Source organism: Triturus cristatus, chromosome 11 (genome assembly GCF_964204655.1).
Source record: "Triturus cristatus chromosome 11, aTriCri1.1, whole genome shotgun sequence".
Taxonomy (NCBI): Eukaryota; Metazoa; Chordata; class Amphibia; order Caudata; family Salamandridae; genus Triturus; species Triturus cristatus.
The window spans coordinates 296,077,844-296,096,899 of record NC_140594.1 but is presented as its reverse complement, the minus strand read 5'-3'; the positions used below and the strand labels follow the sequence as shown (position 1 = coordinate 296,096,899).

Genomic DNA, 19,056 nt, shown 5'->3' with positions numbered 1-19,056 from the left:
CCACCCATTACCTATTTGCTAGCCTGTGCTGGGTGAGATAAGGGTGACGGGTACTAAAAGTCGTATTGCCCCAATGCTATTAAGCATTAACAACAGGTAATTGACCTCCCCCTCATTATGTGCCCTTGACATTTGCAGTTAACACCCTGAACAGTGAACAATACAACTTTTATATTGATTGCATCTGTAATTGCCACACCTTACATGGTGGAAACCATTTGCAAAGTAGTTTATCCAGTAAAATCTGCCTTCTGGGCAGGGTATATGGCCTAGATAATAGAATGACACACAGACTGTATTACATTTATTCTTTTGCAATGTTGAACACAAGCAGACTAAACTTTAGTTTCTGCCATTATTTTGGGCATGAATAACTCTATCTGTGGACAATTTCATGCCAAATTTAGAACATCTGCATTCAGTGTCTTACATATCCAGCAGCGGGAATTAGCACTCAACCCATACATCATCATGCTAACTGGGGTGTAATATGCTCTATGGATAATTTTCATTTGTATTAATCTAATTTCCCCACTGGGAGATACATCTTTAATTTGTTAAAGCAGTACACTCACTAAGCATCCTCAATGTCATGTTCCAGCTCCAGTTCTCAATGTGTCTTCATAATCAGGTCACTGATACTTAATTTATTCATAGTGCAACTATACATTTGTGTAATCAGTTTTACAGGATTAGGATTAACAATGATCAAACTCCCAATCCAATGGTTTATCTGGCAGATCCGGAAATAGCTCTTTCATTGAGTTGCGGAGGGGGTGCTATATCAAAATACCCATAGCAGCACTAGTCTCGCCCTGCAAAAATTCAGGTAGTGTTATGAATTTTTTATTATTGAAGGCGTCTCCCAATATTGCTATGTTTTTACTATGTAAATATTTATTCATACCTAGATCTTTAGTCAGGTCCAGGCTAGGGCTGTTGAGTAACGGGAAATATGGCGAGTATGGCCTGTCTATTCCCACCAGCCCGGCAAACCTATCCCAAACCTAGCCCGTGCACCTCACTGTGTGGATCACGCCGCATGGCCGACTAGTCCCGTAGCAATATACTGTGCGCAGGGGGACCGGGGCTGCCAGTCTCACCTTAAGGTTGTGGTGTGGGGAATGTCTAGTTTTATGGAAACAGTGGTGCACGAATTGTGCCTGGGCCGTGAGATAATATATTTCAAGGTTGGGGGCAGCAAAACCCCAGAGTTTACACAGTAACTGCATCTTGCTCTATACTATTCGAGGCTGTCTGCCTCCCCAGGCCAACCTGAATTACAGAGATGTAAGCCGTGTGAATAATGCCTAATTCCGCGAAATTGGTATATTTTGTAAAATATATAGGGGCATATCTACAAAGACGGCGATAAATAGACGCAAAGCGCGCTTAGCGCTTTTCTATTTATCGGCGTCTATTGTTTGATCATATCGCCCTGTTAGCACGTTATTTACAACACGTTTCCCCAGGGCGATATAATTACCAGCGATAGCGGGGAGATCGCCGTTTTGCAGGGAACATCGCTGGTTTACCACCGATGTTCCCTGCAAAATGGCGATAACCTTGCTGATACGACCCACAGGGACGTATCAGCACAATCCACCCCCATAATAGGTATGCCTAAGTCAGCATTTTAGCAGACGTTAGTTACTGGCGAAAACGGCGTTTTTCGCCCAAAACTAACGTCTGCTAAAATGCGTTGGCAGCCTTGGAAATATCGCAATGTGCACATCAGCGATATTTACAATGTTGTCCTGCCCAGTGACGCCCACTTTGCATCTCATTAGAGATGCAAAGGGAGGCATTGGGTAAAAGGGTGCTAACATGCGCTAATGCATGTTAGCACCCTCTTGTTAATAGGGCGATATTTTCATCTCCGCTTTTTTGGCTTTAAAAGCCAAACAAGCGGAGATGAAGCCCTTGTAAATATGCCCCATAGTAGTTTGGGAAGGAGCACCATTTCCATTAAGGCTAACACTCCCAGCTACTGATGGCAGCAACTTGACCCACTTATCCATTTGTTTGGTAAAATTTTGCACATATTTTCCATAGTTTTCAATAAGTATTGTAAGAATTTTCCAGTGATACCAGATGCCAAGATATGGAGAAGGTCCAAGTTGCCAGTTACGTGGTATTTGCAGCTGAAGAGTGGACATCCGCCAAGTGAGGGGCACCATCAGCATTTTTTGACCAATTAATTTTTATCCTGGAGCATTTGCCATAAGTGGTAATTTCATATTGTCTGCATACATTGAAAGGCCTACTCTACGCATGCTAAATTGCATGCCTCTGTAGTAGTGATATTCCCTGAGCAGACTGGCAAAGGGTTAAACACCTAAGAAAAAAATTGTGAGTGACTGTGGAAAGCCTTGCCTAGTATCTCCATGTATCAATAGTGGGGGTGGATATAGAATTGTTCCACCTAATTTTTGCCTTACAGCTGAGTGACCATTGTCTACCCACCAATCTTTCCAAAACTGTGAGCAGAAATGGCAATTCAATTGAATAAATGGCTTTGGCTGCATCTAAAAAGCACACCCACTACCTCGATTTCAGGATCGAGTTGATAAGTAACAGCGAAAAGGGTGAGCACATTTTCCACTGTTGACCGCCTAGGAATAAAGCCTGACTGGAACAGCCAGACCAGTCCAGGCAACAGAGGAAGAAGCCCGTCAGCCACAATTGTAGCTGGTATTTTATTGTCAACATGTATTAATGACAGTGGGCTATAAGATTCACATTTATGGGGTGGCCTGTCAGGTTTCAATAATGTTATATCTACTGCTACTCGCATAGCAGGAGGCAGCATTCCTTCATCAAACTCCTCAGTGAATACTTCCAGGAGAGATGGAGCGAGTTCCGAATCCTACTCTTTGCAAAAGTCCACAGGTCCATCACTACCCAGTGCTGAGCCATTTCTCCCCTATTTAATCGCTTCCTTGATCTCCTGCAGTGATGGTAGCGCAGAGAAGTTCATGTTACTGTGTTTCGAGCCACACCAAACTGGCTCTGTTTAGATATTCATGTAAGCCTTGTGTCGAAACCTCCACCCTTGCAGAATGTCGGTCAGTATAAAAATCAGTGAATGATCTCAGAATATTACTGTGGGGTCCCTCTGTGATCAATCTCGGGCCTCTATCTCAATTATATTGAGACAGCCCAAGTAGGCCGAATCAGTCCAGCCAAAGTATGACCCATGCACTCCCTCTCACCCGCTGCATATTTATCCAAGACTTTAACCTCTACAGCTGTAGCATCCTGCAAATAAAATTTTCCAGAAGTGAGTGAGCTGGGAAATTCTCATAATCATGTTCCAAAGAGAGAATATTTCTCTCCAGATGCAACATTCTGTCTCTCAGTAATCACAATATCCGGTGCCCTTTAGATATACATTTACTCCTAATTAACGTCTTAAACAATTCCTGTAGAGACAGAAGACACAGATGCCTGGTTTTTGTCAAGGTAGGTGCAAATTGCCCATCAAATGTCCATGTTATAGACCGTATCCAGCATCCATGCACTATGCACTTTTGTAAAATAGGGATATTCAGTGCCATTAATTCCGGTGAATGATCAGAAAAAGTTCTAGGTAAGTGTGTTATAGTGTCAACTCAGCCAATCATCTTTGGATCTCAGCCAGTAATCAATCCTAGTGGACGTTCCATGCACTGCTGGATAAAAACTATATTTTCTGGAGGAGCGGTGAGAAGCAGCTCAAACTGGATCATGAGGAAGACTGCGCCTTCCTGCCTCCCACACCTTCCAACCCATTTTATGAATAAAAGTATTTTCATCATCAGGAGACACAAACACGTAAATTCTGCCCTTGTAGCTAAACCTCAATTTGGCTGGATATAGCATCGCGTACTGAATACTGAGATCATGCAGTTTCTTTTTTGTAGTCCTTTCTGGTGGAACTGAATGATTAAAACCTGGTCACACTCCAAATGAACTAACCTGTTCCCTCTGCACCATTTTTGAAAGGGAGCAGAATGGTAATTATAGGACTTAGGAGGAGACAACCTCCTAGAAGCACGAACAGCTGTGGCCACAATTTCAGGTGAACATAGATTCTGCAAACCTAATCTTTCAACTACTACACTCCAAGAGCATTCCCAGAAGTGGTAACTGCAACAGGAAAGGAGAGCGAAGAAGGGAAGGGTACACTGACAATACCCACTCCTGGGATGAAGCAAGCTAAGAACAGCTGACGGAGGATTGGGACCCAGGATCTATGAGGTCAAAATGGTACAGCAAGAACATTCATCTGATGGACCCTCATTAGATGGGCTAGATGACCTGGTAGGAAGAAAAAACAAAGAGAAAGCCCCTGAGCCAAAGACAAATCTGCGCATTCTCCTTCCAGGTGAAAAACTGCTATAGGGTTGTCTAATCTCCTGTATATCTGTAGAAAAATCATCTGAGACAGACAAAACTCCTGAGAAGAGAGGAAGACTCATCTCAGGGAATATGATCTCAAATTATCCACCCTCCTAATGTGGACTGCTGATAATGCAAGCAGATACTCCTCATTCCATTGGACTCCACTCTCTGCCAGAGTGTCCACCCAGGTGGTTCACAGAGGCTTCGGTCGTTGTGTTGTCCAGCCGCAAGGCCACTAACTGTCACCAAAAGGTCTTGACAAAAACATTAAAAGCACCAAGTACTATAAGCAGTTCCTTCCTACTCCTTTATCTCCAACAGGCCCTGAACTTTCCTTCTTGAAACCTGCATCATCTGGGTGAAATCTGGGTTGAACAAAATGTTGTTCCCATTATACTGAATTTCTTTTTTATCTCTTGTCAACTGTGGGATCTTGTCACAGTCTGTATAGCTTAGCAGTCCAGCAATAAGATGTCTCAAAGGGCCGTCCAGGACCAGTCTAGGTGCCAGAGACCTATGGGCCCTCTCAACTACAAATAACGAGAAACGGTTGCCATGGCTCAAGATATCTATTTGTAGTTTTTCAGCATAGCCCTCTACATGCTGCTTGCTAATTCTTTCAGGTCCTCTCACGATTTGAAAATTGTTTCTACTAGAGCAGGCCTCCAGATCTTCAGCCTTCAATCTCACCCTCTTTCTGCGTGCAGCTCCTTTTGGGTCTTAGTTGATGTCGTGGTATCATGCTTGACATCGAATATTGGCCGTTCAACAAGATCCAGTCTTGTGTGTTGCTCATCGAGGCGATCTTTCGTCATCCAATCACTTAGTCAGAGAATCATACTTAGTGTACATTGTGACCAGGCTCATATTCAACAAAATAGATCTAAAATCAATATCATCACACTCAGCTGGGTGGCGGTGGGATTGTTATCCATCTCAGTGTCCCGATCCTGTGATTTAGTAGATTTCTTAATGCTGTCAAACGTAAGCTTAAGTTGTTTGGCACCTGCTCTCCCCATTTTGAATTTACAACAGGTGTTTTCCTATTAAGAGCGGAGGCCAAAAGCAAACACAGTGTCGGGACAGGCCCCTACAGGTTGCACCTAGGAGCGCCCTCACTCCCACTGGAAAAGTACAGCAAGCTGCTTCCAGGCAAAATCCTAATTGGTATTAGCCACTGAAAACAGGCAGTCATGTGCCTCACTCCTCTGCCCTTCTAATCGTGCATGTGATCTTGTGAAATCCTCAGGAAGAGGGACTTCAATGGGCTTTCATGTGAAAGCAGGGCCGCCATTTTACAATGAGCAGAGGGAGCGCCCGGTCTACACTCCAGGAAGTCCCAGGCAGTGGGAGATTCATTACCTGTAATGGGGGAATCAGTCCAGCTAGCCATTTTTTCTCCTCAAGCCGTTCTTAAGAGAAACAGTGCAGGAAATGGCCACAATGGGCCATGCGGCACAGTCTACCCTGTTCCAAGGGCCACACTCACCTCTGCCTCCTGTCTCCTCCAGCCCAGCCGCTGCAAAAAAGCAGCAAGAAGTCCCACACGGGCCAGTTGTCCTGGCACCCAAGCCACGGGGTCCCAAAAGGATCCCCTGTCCCGTCTTCCAGAAGCAGGGCTCTAGTGCTACAGGGAGAGGTCTCACCAACCACGCATTTCCTGCGCCGGCCTAAGGCCACCAACTGCCAAACTTCCACCAGTGCGACTGACGGGCTCTGCTGCAACGCTCTCAACCACAATATGTCGTCACTTACATATAATATTTTGAATGCAATAGAATTGAGGGTAGAGGCTATAAAATACCGCACCTGACAATGAAAAGTGTCTTAACATAACATATAATGCAAAGAACCAAGGAGCACTCCCCTCTATGCTCTTTAACTAGGAAACAAATCCTATGGCAACATTATACACAAAGAGGCTCAGCATTATTCAGCGGGTTGTAACAGTCAATACCAGTACTGTCTTTTGAATACTCTTATTGACTGTTACAACCCGCTGAATAGTGCTGAACCTCTTTGTGTATAATATAATATTTTTAGCCTAGAGGTAGGAACCCTCAAGCAGGTGATTATTTTGAACTGAGGCATAGGTAGAATCGCAACAAGAAAAAGCTTGGGTATTTTGGGAGGCGTGCAGTGAGATGTCCACGCAATCTATATGTTCACACAAATGAGCAGCCACAAATTATACGTTATTGAACATCACATTTGCAGGCATTGATAACTGCGCACAGCAGTCCATCAATGTCTATCAGGTGGATATGGAAATGGTGGGTCTAGGGAGATTTATGCTCTGAACAAATCTTGATGTAATGTTTCAATGTTTTCAAAAGCAAAATAGGTGCAGTGGTATCCTCTGAGCAGCAGGAATGGGGCGTCGATCTTTGATCTCTGTGGCTCTGCACCTTCCTGCACTACGATACTAGGAGCAGTAGTGTATCAATGATAGTGAGAGAGAGTGGTGGCTCCAGCTCGAAATCTCCATAAACAGCTATTAAAAGCCCCCACTGGATCCTAAGAGCACAAATGAGCTGGCAGGGTGAAAAATGCACAGAAACTGAAAAATGCAGGCAGGGGTGGTGACCCTTAGCCAGAGCCCAGGATCTACTGCAGAACTAAGGTTTTAAGACATTAAACCCAGAATATTCAACAAGCCCTTGGAAAGTGATATAATCTGAGATGGGACCACAGAGTACTACAAATCTAATCTGCCCAGTTCTGTCCTGTAAAGCCCTCCCTGCAATCTTTTCAATCTCCGGCATCACCAAGGCCGATAACAGCACAGCGATTGAACACACCTCTCCTAGGGGACAAAACGTCTCATCGAGGCACATCCAGGCAAACCTCCTCATTGTGGCTTCGGGAGCTGGGAGTGGTGGCAAATCAATCTCAAGCTCTCTGCTAGCTGGTGCTGCTCTATAAAAAATCCAATCTGATGAGACCTCTCTTTATCGAGGCCAGCTACAGACATAACGAGCAGGTCAAGAACTTCAATCAACAGGGCAGATGTAATGACAAGCATTTTAAGAGCACTGAACACACTAAAAAGGACTGCACAAAAACAAGCACTGGCAAAGTCAATAGGTCACACCTATGCGAAAGCTATTGGCTTTGCCAATGTATTTTAGGAATGTATGACGTTACAACGCAAACAGAAACAACGCATGCCTTTACGACGCATGATTTTACATCGCATGCCATCACAACGCATTTTTAGAAACTACACTTACAATGCATTCCATTACATCGTATTACACCATTACAACGCATACAACGCATACCATTACATTGCATTTAAGGTAAGTGTTGGATAGTGTAGGGGTAAAAATTACTATTCCCACTCCAGTGAGTGCAACAGTTGGGAAAGTGTTGGATAGTGTAGGGGTAAAAATTACTATTCCCACTCCACTGAGTGCAACAGCAGGGTAAGTGTTGGATAGTGTAAGGGTAAAAACTATGCTTTGTAATTTTATGCGTTGTAGGGACATGCGTTGTAATGACGCGTTGTAGTGACATGCAATGTATTGCCTGCGTTGTAATGGCATGCGATGTAAAGGATGTTGTGTTGTAATGACTGCATTGTAAAGGTAGTGCGATGTAATGACTGCGTTGTAAAGGTTGTTCCCCGTATTTTAGCCATGTTGTACACCAGCAGGGCTGCTGTTCAGCATGGCCAAAAGTTAGAGGAATGAAGTGGAGTGGTGTAGAGTGGAGTAGCACTGAGTGGAGTAGAGTGTCACAGGGTGGAGTAGAGTGGAGTAGAGTGGAGTAGAGTGTCATGGAGCAGAGTGGCTAAGAGTGGAGTGGCGTAGAGTGGCATTGTGTGGAGTGTTGTGGAGTAGAGTGTCATGGAGCAGAGTGGCTTAGAGTGGAGTGGCGTAGAGTGGAGTGGAGTGGCCTGTCGTAGAGTTGAGTGGAGTAGAGTGCCGTAGACTCGAGTGGAAAAGAGCGGAGTGGTGTAGAGTGGTGTGGCTTGAGGTTGCATAGAGTGGAGTAGAGTGTTGGAGACTCGAATGTCGTAGAGTGTTCTAGAGTAGAGTGTCATGGACTGCCGTAGACTCGAGTGCCATAAAGTAGAGTTGTGTACAGTAAAGTGGCTTAGAGTATAGTATAGTGGAGTGGTGCAGAGTGACACACTGGAAAAAAATGGCGTAGAGAGGAGTGGGGTATAGTGTTGTGGAGTGGAGTAGAGTAGAGTGTCTTGGAGTGTAGTAGAGTGTTATGGAGTGATCTACAGTGGAGTGGCATGGAATGTCGTAGAGTGGAGTAGCCTAGATTGAATTATAGTGTCAGAGTGGATTGGTGTGGGGTATTGTGGAGTATCGTAGAGTGGAATGGCATAGGGTATCATAGAGTGGAGTGGCACAGAGGGAAGTTGAGTAGTGTAGAACAGTGTCAGAGTGGAGTGGCTTTGAGTGGTGTAGGGTGGAGTGGAGTAAAGCAGAGACTCATGGAGTATCAGAGTGGAATAGAGTGTCATAGAGTTGATTAGAGTGTTGTGGAATGAAGTAGAGTGTCTTGGAGTGGAGTAGAGTGGCAAGGAGTTGTGTAAAGTGAAGTGGCGCAGAGTGTCATTAAGTGGCATTGAGTGGTGTCAGGTGGAACAGAGTGTCACAAAGTGGAGTTGGGTAGAGTGGAGTAGTGTGGACTGGAGTAGCATAAAGTGGAGTGGCACAGAGTAAAGTAAAGTGGCATGGAGTGGAGTAAACTGGAGTAGCTTAGAGTGGAGTGGAGTGTTTAAGAGTGTAGTACAGTGGCATAGCTGGTGTAGAATGGAGTGGTGTAGAGTGTCGTAGAGTGGAGTGGGGTAGATTAGAGTGGCATGGAGTGTTGTAGAATTGAATGGCAAAGAGTGGAGTGGTGTAGAGTGGAGCAGTGTCGTGGAGTGGAACATAGTGGCATAGGGTGGAGTGGAGTAGAGTGGGGTAGAGTGGAGTGGTGTAGAATGTAGTAGCGTAGAGTAGAATGGCGAAGAGTGGAGCAGAGTGGCATGGAGTGGCCTAGAATGGAGTAGAGTGTTGTAAAGTGGAATGTTGTAGAGTGGAGTGTCGTAGAGTGGAGTATCATAGAGCTGAGTGTTGTAAAGTGTTGCAGAGTTGACAAGAGTGTCATATAGTGGAGTACAGAGGAGCAGAGTTGTGTAGAGTGGAGTACAGCGGCATAGAGAGGAGCAGAGTATCGTAGAGTGGAGTCTCGTGGATTGTCATGGTGTGGCGTAGAGTGGAGTGTCACAGAGTGGAATGGAGTGTTGTAGAGTGGAATGGAGAGTCGCAGAGTTTTGTGGAGTGGCATAGAGTGTCATGGTGTGGCACAGAGTGTTGTAGATTGGAGTGTCATAGAGTGGAGTACAGTGTTTAGAGTGGACATAGAGTGGCTTAGAGTGTAGTAAAGTGTCGTGGAGTGGAGTAGAGTGTAGTAGCATAGAGTGATGTAGAGTGGATTGGCATAGAGTGGAGTAGATGTCATAGAGTGGAGTAGATATCGTATAGTATCATAGAGTATAGTGGAGCAGAGTGGAATAGAGAGTTGTGGAGCAGAGTAGAATATAGTAGTGGACTAGAGTGTCAGAGTGAACTATCATAGAGTGGAGTAAAGTGCAGTGTCAAAGAGTGGAGTAGAGTGGCTTAGAGTGGAGTGGCATGAAGTGTAATGGCATAAAGTGTAATGCATAGAGGGAAGTGGCATTAATTGGAGTGGTGTGGAATAGAGTAGAGTGGCGCAGACTAGAGCTGCATAGAGTGGAGTGTTGTAGACTGTCATGGAGTGTCGTGGAGGAGAGTGGAGTCATGTAGAGTGAAGAAGAGTGGCATATATTGAAATGGTCTAAAGTGGAGTGGAGCCTACAGTGGCATAGTGGAGAAGCATTGAGTAGAGTAGTGCGTTGTATAGTGAAGTGGTATAGAGTGGAGTATGCATGGTGTGATAGCACACTGCCATTGCAGACAACACATTTTCAATTAAAATGACCCTTACATCTGCAGACATACAGTTTTATCTACAAAGCTATTTAGCACACAAACGATAATGTGATAATGTATGGAAATCGGCATCACCTACTGTATTGCTTTGTTTTAATCGTATTAAAAAAATTGTTTCCACAGCACTTCAGAGTTACAAAAAATGTGATTCAATTATGCTTTCATAATTCTGATATGTTCTGAAATATACGTACTGTTCATTTACTGGCATCTAAGTTTTGTCATGTGCTACAGAAAAACAACATCCTAAAGCCTTTCCTTTCACTTCGCCAGCAAGATTGCCACATATATCCTCCCACTTTGTAGTCAGAGAAAAAAAAGTAAATACCAAACTCCCTGATAAACGGAGTCTAACATTTGACTTCTTGTACTTGCACAGCAAATGTAACAAGATAACAACAAAATGTAAATGCCTGTTTGTTGCTCATTTACTTCTGAACCTCAGAATGGTCATTTGGGAGGAGGGAGGGGGGGAGGGTGCTTGAGCACCCCAAACTTCCCTACTTCCAGCTCCAATTGCGAGTATTGTCTAAGTTATGCCATTAGTAAAGAGTGCAGACCTTAATAACCAAGCTCGTAGATAGACCATTCGTTTGTTACAGGCATAGGAGATTAATGCGCTGGCAGAGATGAGAAAAATCAGTCAAGCAGAAAGATAGGAGGCAGGAAAACCTTTCAATTGTGGAAGAGTACAATCAAGTCAGGGAGGTGGTAAACAGGCTATACTCAACGGGAGGGGCATAGACATGCTGGACAGCCTAAACCAAATCAAGCCAGCAAATAGAAAGCAAGCAAATGTGAGTTACAAAACAACAAGCCAATGGTAAGCAATGGGTGGAATGCATTCCCAGGAAAGCTTTTGGCATATCCCCAATATGCCCTTACCTCCAGACAGCTGGTAGGCGTCGACCTAAAAATAAACTTTAAAAACTCCCTTTAGAGCAGGCTAATTTGTTAAGTAGAGAGGACTTGTGGTCACCTCTGGGTGAGTAAAGGCTCACCCACAAGGTAGAGGGCTATTTGGTTGAAAAGTTTTCTCTTAAATTATTAATGTGTCCTTCTATGTTTCGTATTGACACCCTAATTTCAATGCTGAGATGTTATCAGATAAATTAGAATGCGTAGAACACTGGCACTAACTATTGTTGATTCCTTCCATTTTTTTATATTTAATTGAAGAATTTTATATGGATCAAAATGTGCATATTAAAGTATAGAAGACTCCAAATTTCCATATAGCAAATAATAAATAAAAAAATAGCACGATCTATCATTTAATTTGAAAAGCTCAAATTACAGTGTTCTTCAAATATTAATAAAGGTCTCAACAAAAGGATGGAAACATGACAAATATATTGACTTTAAATTTACAGCTGGTTTACAGCTGTAGAAGAAAATAACGATCTACGTAAAGAAGTGATTGAAAACCAAATGCTATATCCATTTTACTACCAAGCAGTGCCGGATTAAACTCTTTTGTAGGCCCCTAGGCAGTCTAAATTTCACCCCCCTCGCAAATGACCTCCTAATACATTTTTTATATTATCAACCAACAATATTATTAAACGTATTTATTACAAAAAAGCTTAACATTAACAATTATTAATGTTATTAAACAAAAAATAATGGGAAACAATGTAAGAAAGCTTGATTGTAATTTTTGTTCAAGATCAAATCAATATTATTTTGATCCGTTGTCGCAGGGTCCCTAAAAGGAGTGAGCCCCATAGGCCGGTGCCTACTTTGCCTATTTGGTAATCTGGAACTGCTACCAAGTGGCAAGATATCGATCTATAGCCAGTTTCTAGCCATAGAGTTCCTTAAAGTCACCCTATATTCTTTGAAAGGAGAGGTTGTCATGTTCTATTTTGTACATAGTTCATTCAGTGAGGGCCAGCGGTTCCTTTTCCAGCATACTATGGTGAAGGAGGAGGATATTTTATTTTTATTTTATCCATTTGTAGAGTGCATGGTTACACCATCGGTGTCCCCCCCGCTGAGACAAAGCCTCTGAAAAGGATGCAACTGTATTTACATGCTGTAGCGCATTGTACAAACTATCTGAGAGTTACCTTTAATCTGATTTAGCGAACAACCAGATCTTTAGCTGTTTACGAAATCTATTTTTGCATGTCTCTATTCTTAGAGCCATCGGTAAGGTGTACCACGTTTTTGCTGCGAGATACAATTCTTGCTCTAAGTATTCTCGGTACAGTCACTAGTGCCTTCCCCATAGATCTTAAACACCGTCCTGGGGTGTATTGGGTTATTAGCGGTTGGAGATACCTTGGCCCATTCTTTAATAGAATGCGGTGGCAATGGCACATTGCCTTAAACATAACTCTCTTTCCCACTGGCATCCAATGCAGTACTGTCAGGGCTTTCTTCGTGTTAGCTCTTCTCGGGAGGCCAAGTACCTATCGCGCCGCCGCATTCTGCACCCTCTGTAGTTTGGATAGTCCTTTTTTTGTAGCACCAAGGTATAGCACATTCCTGTAGCCTAATTGAGAGGTTATTACCGCAGTAATATAGTTTTCCTGGCGTTAGGTGGTAGGAGATCCAAGGCTTTCCTCAGGATTTTCATGGCGCCGTAGCATTTTCCTGCTACCTTCCGAATCTGACTATCAAACGTCAACTCGGAATCAAACCAGACTCCTAGGTTTTTCACTTCTTTTTTAGGGGTAGGTAGTTGTCATAATGATTCAGGCCACCACGCGGACGACCATATAGATGGCGCCTTGCCTACAACCATTCTAAACATTTGGAAAAACGGATTGCTGCCTGGTTCTCGTCTTGAGATAGCATCACAATTAGCTGTGTGTCGTCCACGTAGGAAACGATTGACACCTTATGTTTCTCCACTTGCTTTGCCAGCGGCCCCACATAAAGGTTGAATAGAGTGGGGCTCAGAATTGATCCCTGTGAAACCCCCTGGGGTAGGGGAATACTCTCAGATAAGTGTGACTGTTGTGTGACTTGAAAGCTCCGTGCGGAGAGGAACGATGTCATCCAACTCAGAGCACTTTGCCTAATGCCACAGCTTGTGGGATACGGTATCAAACGCCACACTGAGTTCTAGCAAGATCAGTGCGGCCGTCTGTCCTTCGTCTGCATATTTTCTCAGTGTTTCTGTGGCCAGGAGTAGTGCTGACTCTGTGGAGTGGGCTATTCTAAAGCCTGATTGAGAGGGATGTAATAGATCATTCCTATTGATGTGGTCTACCAGTTGTTTGTTGGTTACTTTCTCTGCAATCTTGGCCACAAACGGTAGTAGTGAAATAGGGTGTACATTTTCTAATATTGTTTGCTCTAATGCTGGTTTCTTTTTGAGTGGCCTAACAATAGCCTGTTTCCATTTACTAGGGACCACACCATTCTGAAAGGAACTTGAAATAACATGGCATAATCAAGGTCGCCCACTCCATTATTATCTCTGGTCGTGCAGGGTCTAAAGGGGAGCTGGATTTTATCCCTTTTGCTGTGGCTGTAAGTTCTTCCAAATTCTAGATCTTAAATTCATCCAGAGTCACACCTGCAAAATTTGTCTGACTTCCACAAGTCAGGCTAGTTCCCTGTCGCGCTTCTAACGGAAAGGTGTCATAGATTTATGTCACTTTATCAGCGAAAAATTCTGCCAATTTATTGCAGCTCTCTACCGAGGCAGTTGTATCACTTCTATTTTCATATGTTTTGAGGGACTTCAATATGGCGAACATTTCTTTGGAGGAGTTACTGGCCTTTTCAATTCTTTCTTATAAAATTTACATCTGGATTTCTTAATCAATGAATTATATTGTTTTAGTTCCTTTTTGTAATTTTCTTTGGCCCTACTACAATATTCCTTTCTCCATACTCGCTTGAGCTTTTTACACTTTTTTTTGGCCATCATCGGTTCATGATTAAACCAAGGTGCCATTGCATTTTGTCTCTTAGGGGTCCTGGTGCTCCAGGGTGCTGTCTCATCTAATGCCTCTGTAATCCAGACTTCCAATTGATTATTGGCTAGGTTAACGTCTTCGATAAGTATAAGATTTGTATCCATCAGTGCCTGGGTGAAAGAGGTGGAATTAAAGTTGTTCCACTTCCTTGTTGTAATTTCCTTAATTGGTTGTTCTAACCTCTTTCTATAGGCAGGCACTGTAAAAGGGACTAGATAGTGATCTGACCAAGGGATTGGCCATGGTGGTCCCACCTCTGTCTCCTCAAAGTTTGAGAAGATTGGATCTAGAGTGTGATCCCCTTGGTGTGTTTGTGTCTCAACTCTTTGTACTAAATTCAGTGTCAGTAGGTCCTCACATAATGTGCGAGCCTCTTGATTCTGCTTGTTGTCGAAGTGTATGTTCAGATCACCTAGCACCAGAACATTTTTATATCGGAGAGCTGGGGGTACTACTTTCTCCTTCAGGCTTGTCATGAATTGTGATACTGAACTTGGTGGGTGGTAGATTGGAAAGCCAGATATGGTATTATCTTCTGCCATTGATAGGGTAAATAGGAACAACTCACATTTTTCTAGGTCGGCTTGTTTAATCTCGCACTTTATTGTAGCAATTCCGCCGCCTATTTGGCCTTCTAGATCTTGCCTAACTAGCATATAATCGCTAGAGATCGCGTCCCGTACATCTGGAGTGGAATTCTCATTAAGTCAGGTCTCGGTCAGGAATAGGGCGTCCAATGATCTCACCCTCAGTAGGTCATGAACCTCATATTTGTGTTTGGCCAAGGACCTGCAGTTTAGTAAGGCTAAGCGCAGCTTGCCCTCATTATGCTTATGTGTTTTACCAATTCTGGTCATATTACAGTGCCCACATTTTAATGCCTCGCTATCTACATTTATATTATGTTTGCATGCTTTGTCAGTGGGCTTTGATAGTCCAAGTAGCTCCTCAGTTGAGTACTTAATCCTTACTTGTGGCCCCAAACAACCAGGGGTCTTGACGCACACCCGGCAAACTCACCAGAGTGTCTCTGTGCGGCCACATACACATCGGCTCTTAACCTCTTCTGTGCCCATGACGAGATGGTCTCGTGATGGAGCACAGTCGCGCTGTGCCCATGACGAGACTATCTCGTCATGACACCCACCCGCGTGGGAAGCGCCGGACACAGGAGGGGGAAAAGGCGTGGCAACGAAAGGGTTAATAGGGGAGCGGGCGGGAACACTTCAGCTCTTAAGAAATATTGTGCAACTCTTAGGCTCCTAAAAATCCAACCCATCTATTGAGCTCTACCAGGGACGGGCCAAGCCGAGCCATTGTTAAAAAGGATCACTGATGTCGATAAACAAAATGAAGGGGGGTTGTTAAGTGAATCCTTTCAGCTAGTTCATCCAAGCAAGAAAGTTTCCTACAACATACAAATATTAGCACCTTGATTGGCATGCCCAACAATCTAATTTGTGTGGTGACCAATTAATCCTCAACAATTTGTACGGTGACCAATCAATCCTCAACAATTTGTGCGGTGACCAATAAATCCTTAACGAAGTTTTGCAATTAAGTGTAAATTGCTGGCATATTGACCCTTGATTCTAAGCTGACATCCGATATTTGCCCCAAACACGTTTAAGAGTGAGCATATTTGCAGGGTCTGACTGGGGCAGAAAATAGGCCCAGACCCCACAATAAAAGTGCCCTGGATTAGGGAATTAGTAAGATAAAAAGGTGCCCATGTTTGCAAATTCGGGCAGTTTTAAACTAGGAAAGACATGCTTGTTTTGCAAAGTATGGAAAACTGCATGGATTTGTGCTTGCTGAAGGCAATGTTTGTTTTGATATCAAGGAATTCAACAGTAAAAAGAGGGCCAGTAGACCATAAAACAGGCCCACAAACAGCCCATAAAACTTAGTTTACACCCAACACTGTTCCTTTGCCTAGCCTGAGCCTTAATACACATGCTAACCCAAAAGCAAAGCCCACCTGTGCGCTGATCCTAAAACTAATGCTAACAATAAACCACGCCCCAAATTCAACCCTTAACCCTAAACATCACCCGTGCCGTGAGCATAACAGTAACAATGTGCTACGTGTAACTGCAGCCCTGCACCTAAATATATTGCGAATTCTAAAACCAATCCAGATTTGTTCCCTATGACTGATGCTAAACCTAAGCTCAGAACCTAAGCATAATGCTGTGTTAAATGTTGGTAATTCTGATGAAGAAGATGACTTAAGCTACTTTTCGACATAAAATAATAAAAAACTAAAAGTATTCCAACTTTTCGTTTTTGGCATTTGTGCCTTAGTGTTTTTGTTTCACATATTATGTCTGTTCCTTCGCTGCCACTGGCAGAGGTGGATCCATTAAAGCCAGTCATGTGAAGTCATATTTCCAGAGGTTTGTGGCCTCTGAAAGGTTGCAGAAACTGATATTCATGCCCGGCCTTCCGCATGGGGAAAAAGGTAGTGTGGTGATGTTGGTGTTCTAGTCTGGCATATGCGGTGGTGTTGGTGTTCTAGTCTGGCATTGATTAGGTCAAGTGACAGCATGTACTCATGGTCCCAAGTTCGACTCCCAGCAGACCCGCTCAGCCTTTCATCCCTTTTGAAATTGGTAAAATAAGTACAGTTGAGTTGGTTAACAATAAACAGCTGTTATTTCAGTCAGTGTCAAGGACCCTTCTTGTCTTGGTGAACATGAACTTTACAAATACAGGTCATGTGCTACAGGGTGGCGCAAATATTAATCAGAGATGGTAAATAAGTGATCTCCTGGTCTGAAACTTACCTTGTTCCCGTTAGTGTACATGGCTACCAGGCAGAGGAGATGGTACAAGTGCCCACATTTGCCCAACTTGCCCACAAGCTCTGGTTTGATGCCCTTGAGGCTGAGGACACCCTCATAGCCAGACGCTGTCACTAGTCTCTCCATGCAGATTGTGCAGTCCTGACCGGAAAAAGAGGGAAAGAGAAAGATGCAAGTTCATCTCAGTCCCACATTAGTTTCCAGTTACCCTATGTCAGACTCTGAGCTCTGCCTGTGCCAGACTTCCACTTTCCACCGGGCTTGTACATGTCAGACAATCAGATATTTCCCCCTCCATCCAGCGCACTGCCCCCGCCGACCCTGGCAGCTGAACTGTTTCAAGACAGAACTACAACCTTTCTCTCCTGACATCTATGAGGGCCTTTCACCCCCCCTCTGGACCTCTGCCCACATATGGCTCCAATCACCTTCTGAAATCTGCCAATTTCTATCTTCTGGCCCTTACTTGAGCCCAGTCCAGCCCAGCCCAGGCAGCCCAGATGTGGCCTCCATTTCTTTTGTCAGTAAAAATGTCTACTGCTTCTACCCGTACCCAAATTCTCTTTCTTTGTCCGTCTGTATCACACTTTTCATTACCCACTGTTCTCTGCTCTCAAACCACACACTGCTCATAGTTTAACTTCACCTCACCTTGCCAGACGTACCCCACAATTTTATGTCCGTACACTTTAGATACTTGCCCCACCGAAACTCCATCAATTTTAAATGCTCAATCAATACTTCGAACAACCCTTGCCATGTCGGGATTCCACGCATTGTCCTCTGCCGATGTCAGGGGTTCACGATCAGAACAGAGTATGTAATCTTACCCTACCCCAGCCTCATTGTCCGTATCAGATTTGTTCTTCAAGTGACCTTTATCTATGTCAGATTTCCCTGTCCTCCTAGCCCTCTTCCAGGGTCAGAGTATCATTCACCGCAACCCATGTCCATGTTAAACCACCACACTTTGGTCCAATTTCTGATGGCCTTAGAGTTCAATTTCATGTTTCCCCTAGTCCTCCGATCGTCAGATCCATCACTCCCTCCACCACACAGTATGTCCTGTTCTAGCATTCATGATTATGCTGGCTGTGGATGGCTGCTGGGTCAGTACTTACCTCATCTGGAGGATTCTTCATCTTTTGTATGTATCTCCGCACAACATCCTCCGGATTCTTACCTGAAAGCAGAAATCAGAAGTCAAGGCTTGTGCTGCCGGAGGAACAGTAAATCACACCCCCTGTGCCACCAACCTACATCATCTTCCATAAAAAAAACGCATGCATGAGTGTATCAATGTTTGAATGAAACTAACAATGAATTGACCCTTTGAAAATAGATCCTTGCTTGAAAGCACTGGGCTCTACTGGTGCAGCAGCTCCAATGGAATAACTGAAGGCTCCAACCTCTACAAGAATCATCACTCAACACACGTTTAAATGAGTTCAATTCCACTGGATCAATTTTTCATCATCAGATCTTCAGTATCTAGCACAAAACCACCTGTAACAAAGGTCCAGTAACTCTATCGAACCAGGAGTGGATGTATTTTCCAGGCGATGCCCGTAGATGAACCCAGATCCCCAAAGACTCTCAATATTTAGGAACCGCCATTTGGAAAGCCCTTCTGGACTCCATTAGAGCAGAAGGAGATTACAGCTGGTTCAGAAGGAAGTTTAAAGCTGACTTATTACTTGATCCATTGTCTGACTGGTAATGTCGCATTGTCACTACAGGTGGGTGTTTAGATTCTACCTACTAAAGTCTATGATCAGCTTCAAGAAGGATTGCGCATACCATCTATCTCCCTGTTCCGATAATGCACAACTATAATATAAAACACAAATATACTACCTGCTCAGCATCATGTGTACTTATATAATCCATCAATCCTGTAACCATGAATCCTAAGCATATTCATGTGCCCTCATCAGAAATGAT

General features: G+C 43.8%; 1 protein-coding gene across 2 annotated transcripts in view; it reads right to left on the bottom strand.

Annotated features, from left to right (window-relative positions):
- DTX1 (deltex E3 ubiquitin ligase 1) overlaps positions 1-19,056 on the bottom strand; it is a 313,999-nt gene that overhangs the window by 35,401 nt on the left and 259,542 nt on the right. For both annotated transcript variants that reach the window (XM_085636106.1, XM_085636107.1), the window contains exons 6-7: positions 18,234-18,295; positions 17,095-17,253 (exon numbers count right to left, since the gene is read on the bottom strand). In XM_085636106.1, the coding sequence (XP_085492232.1) occupies positions 17,095-17,253; positions 18,234-18,295 (221 nt within the window). The remainder of the gene's footprint in view (positions 1-17,094; positions 17,254-18,233; positions 18,296-19,056) is intronic.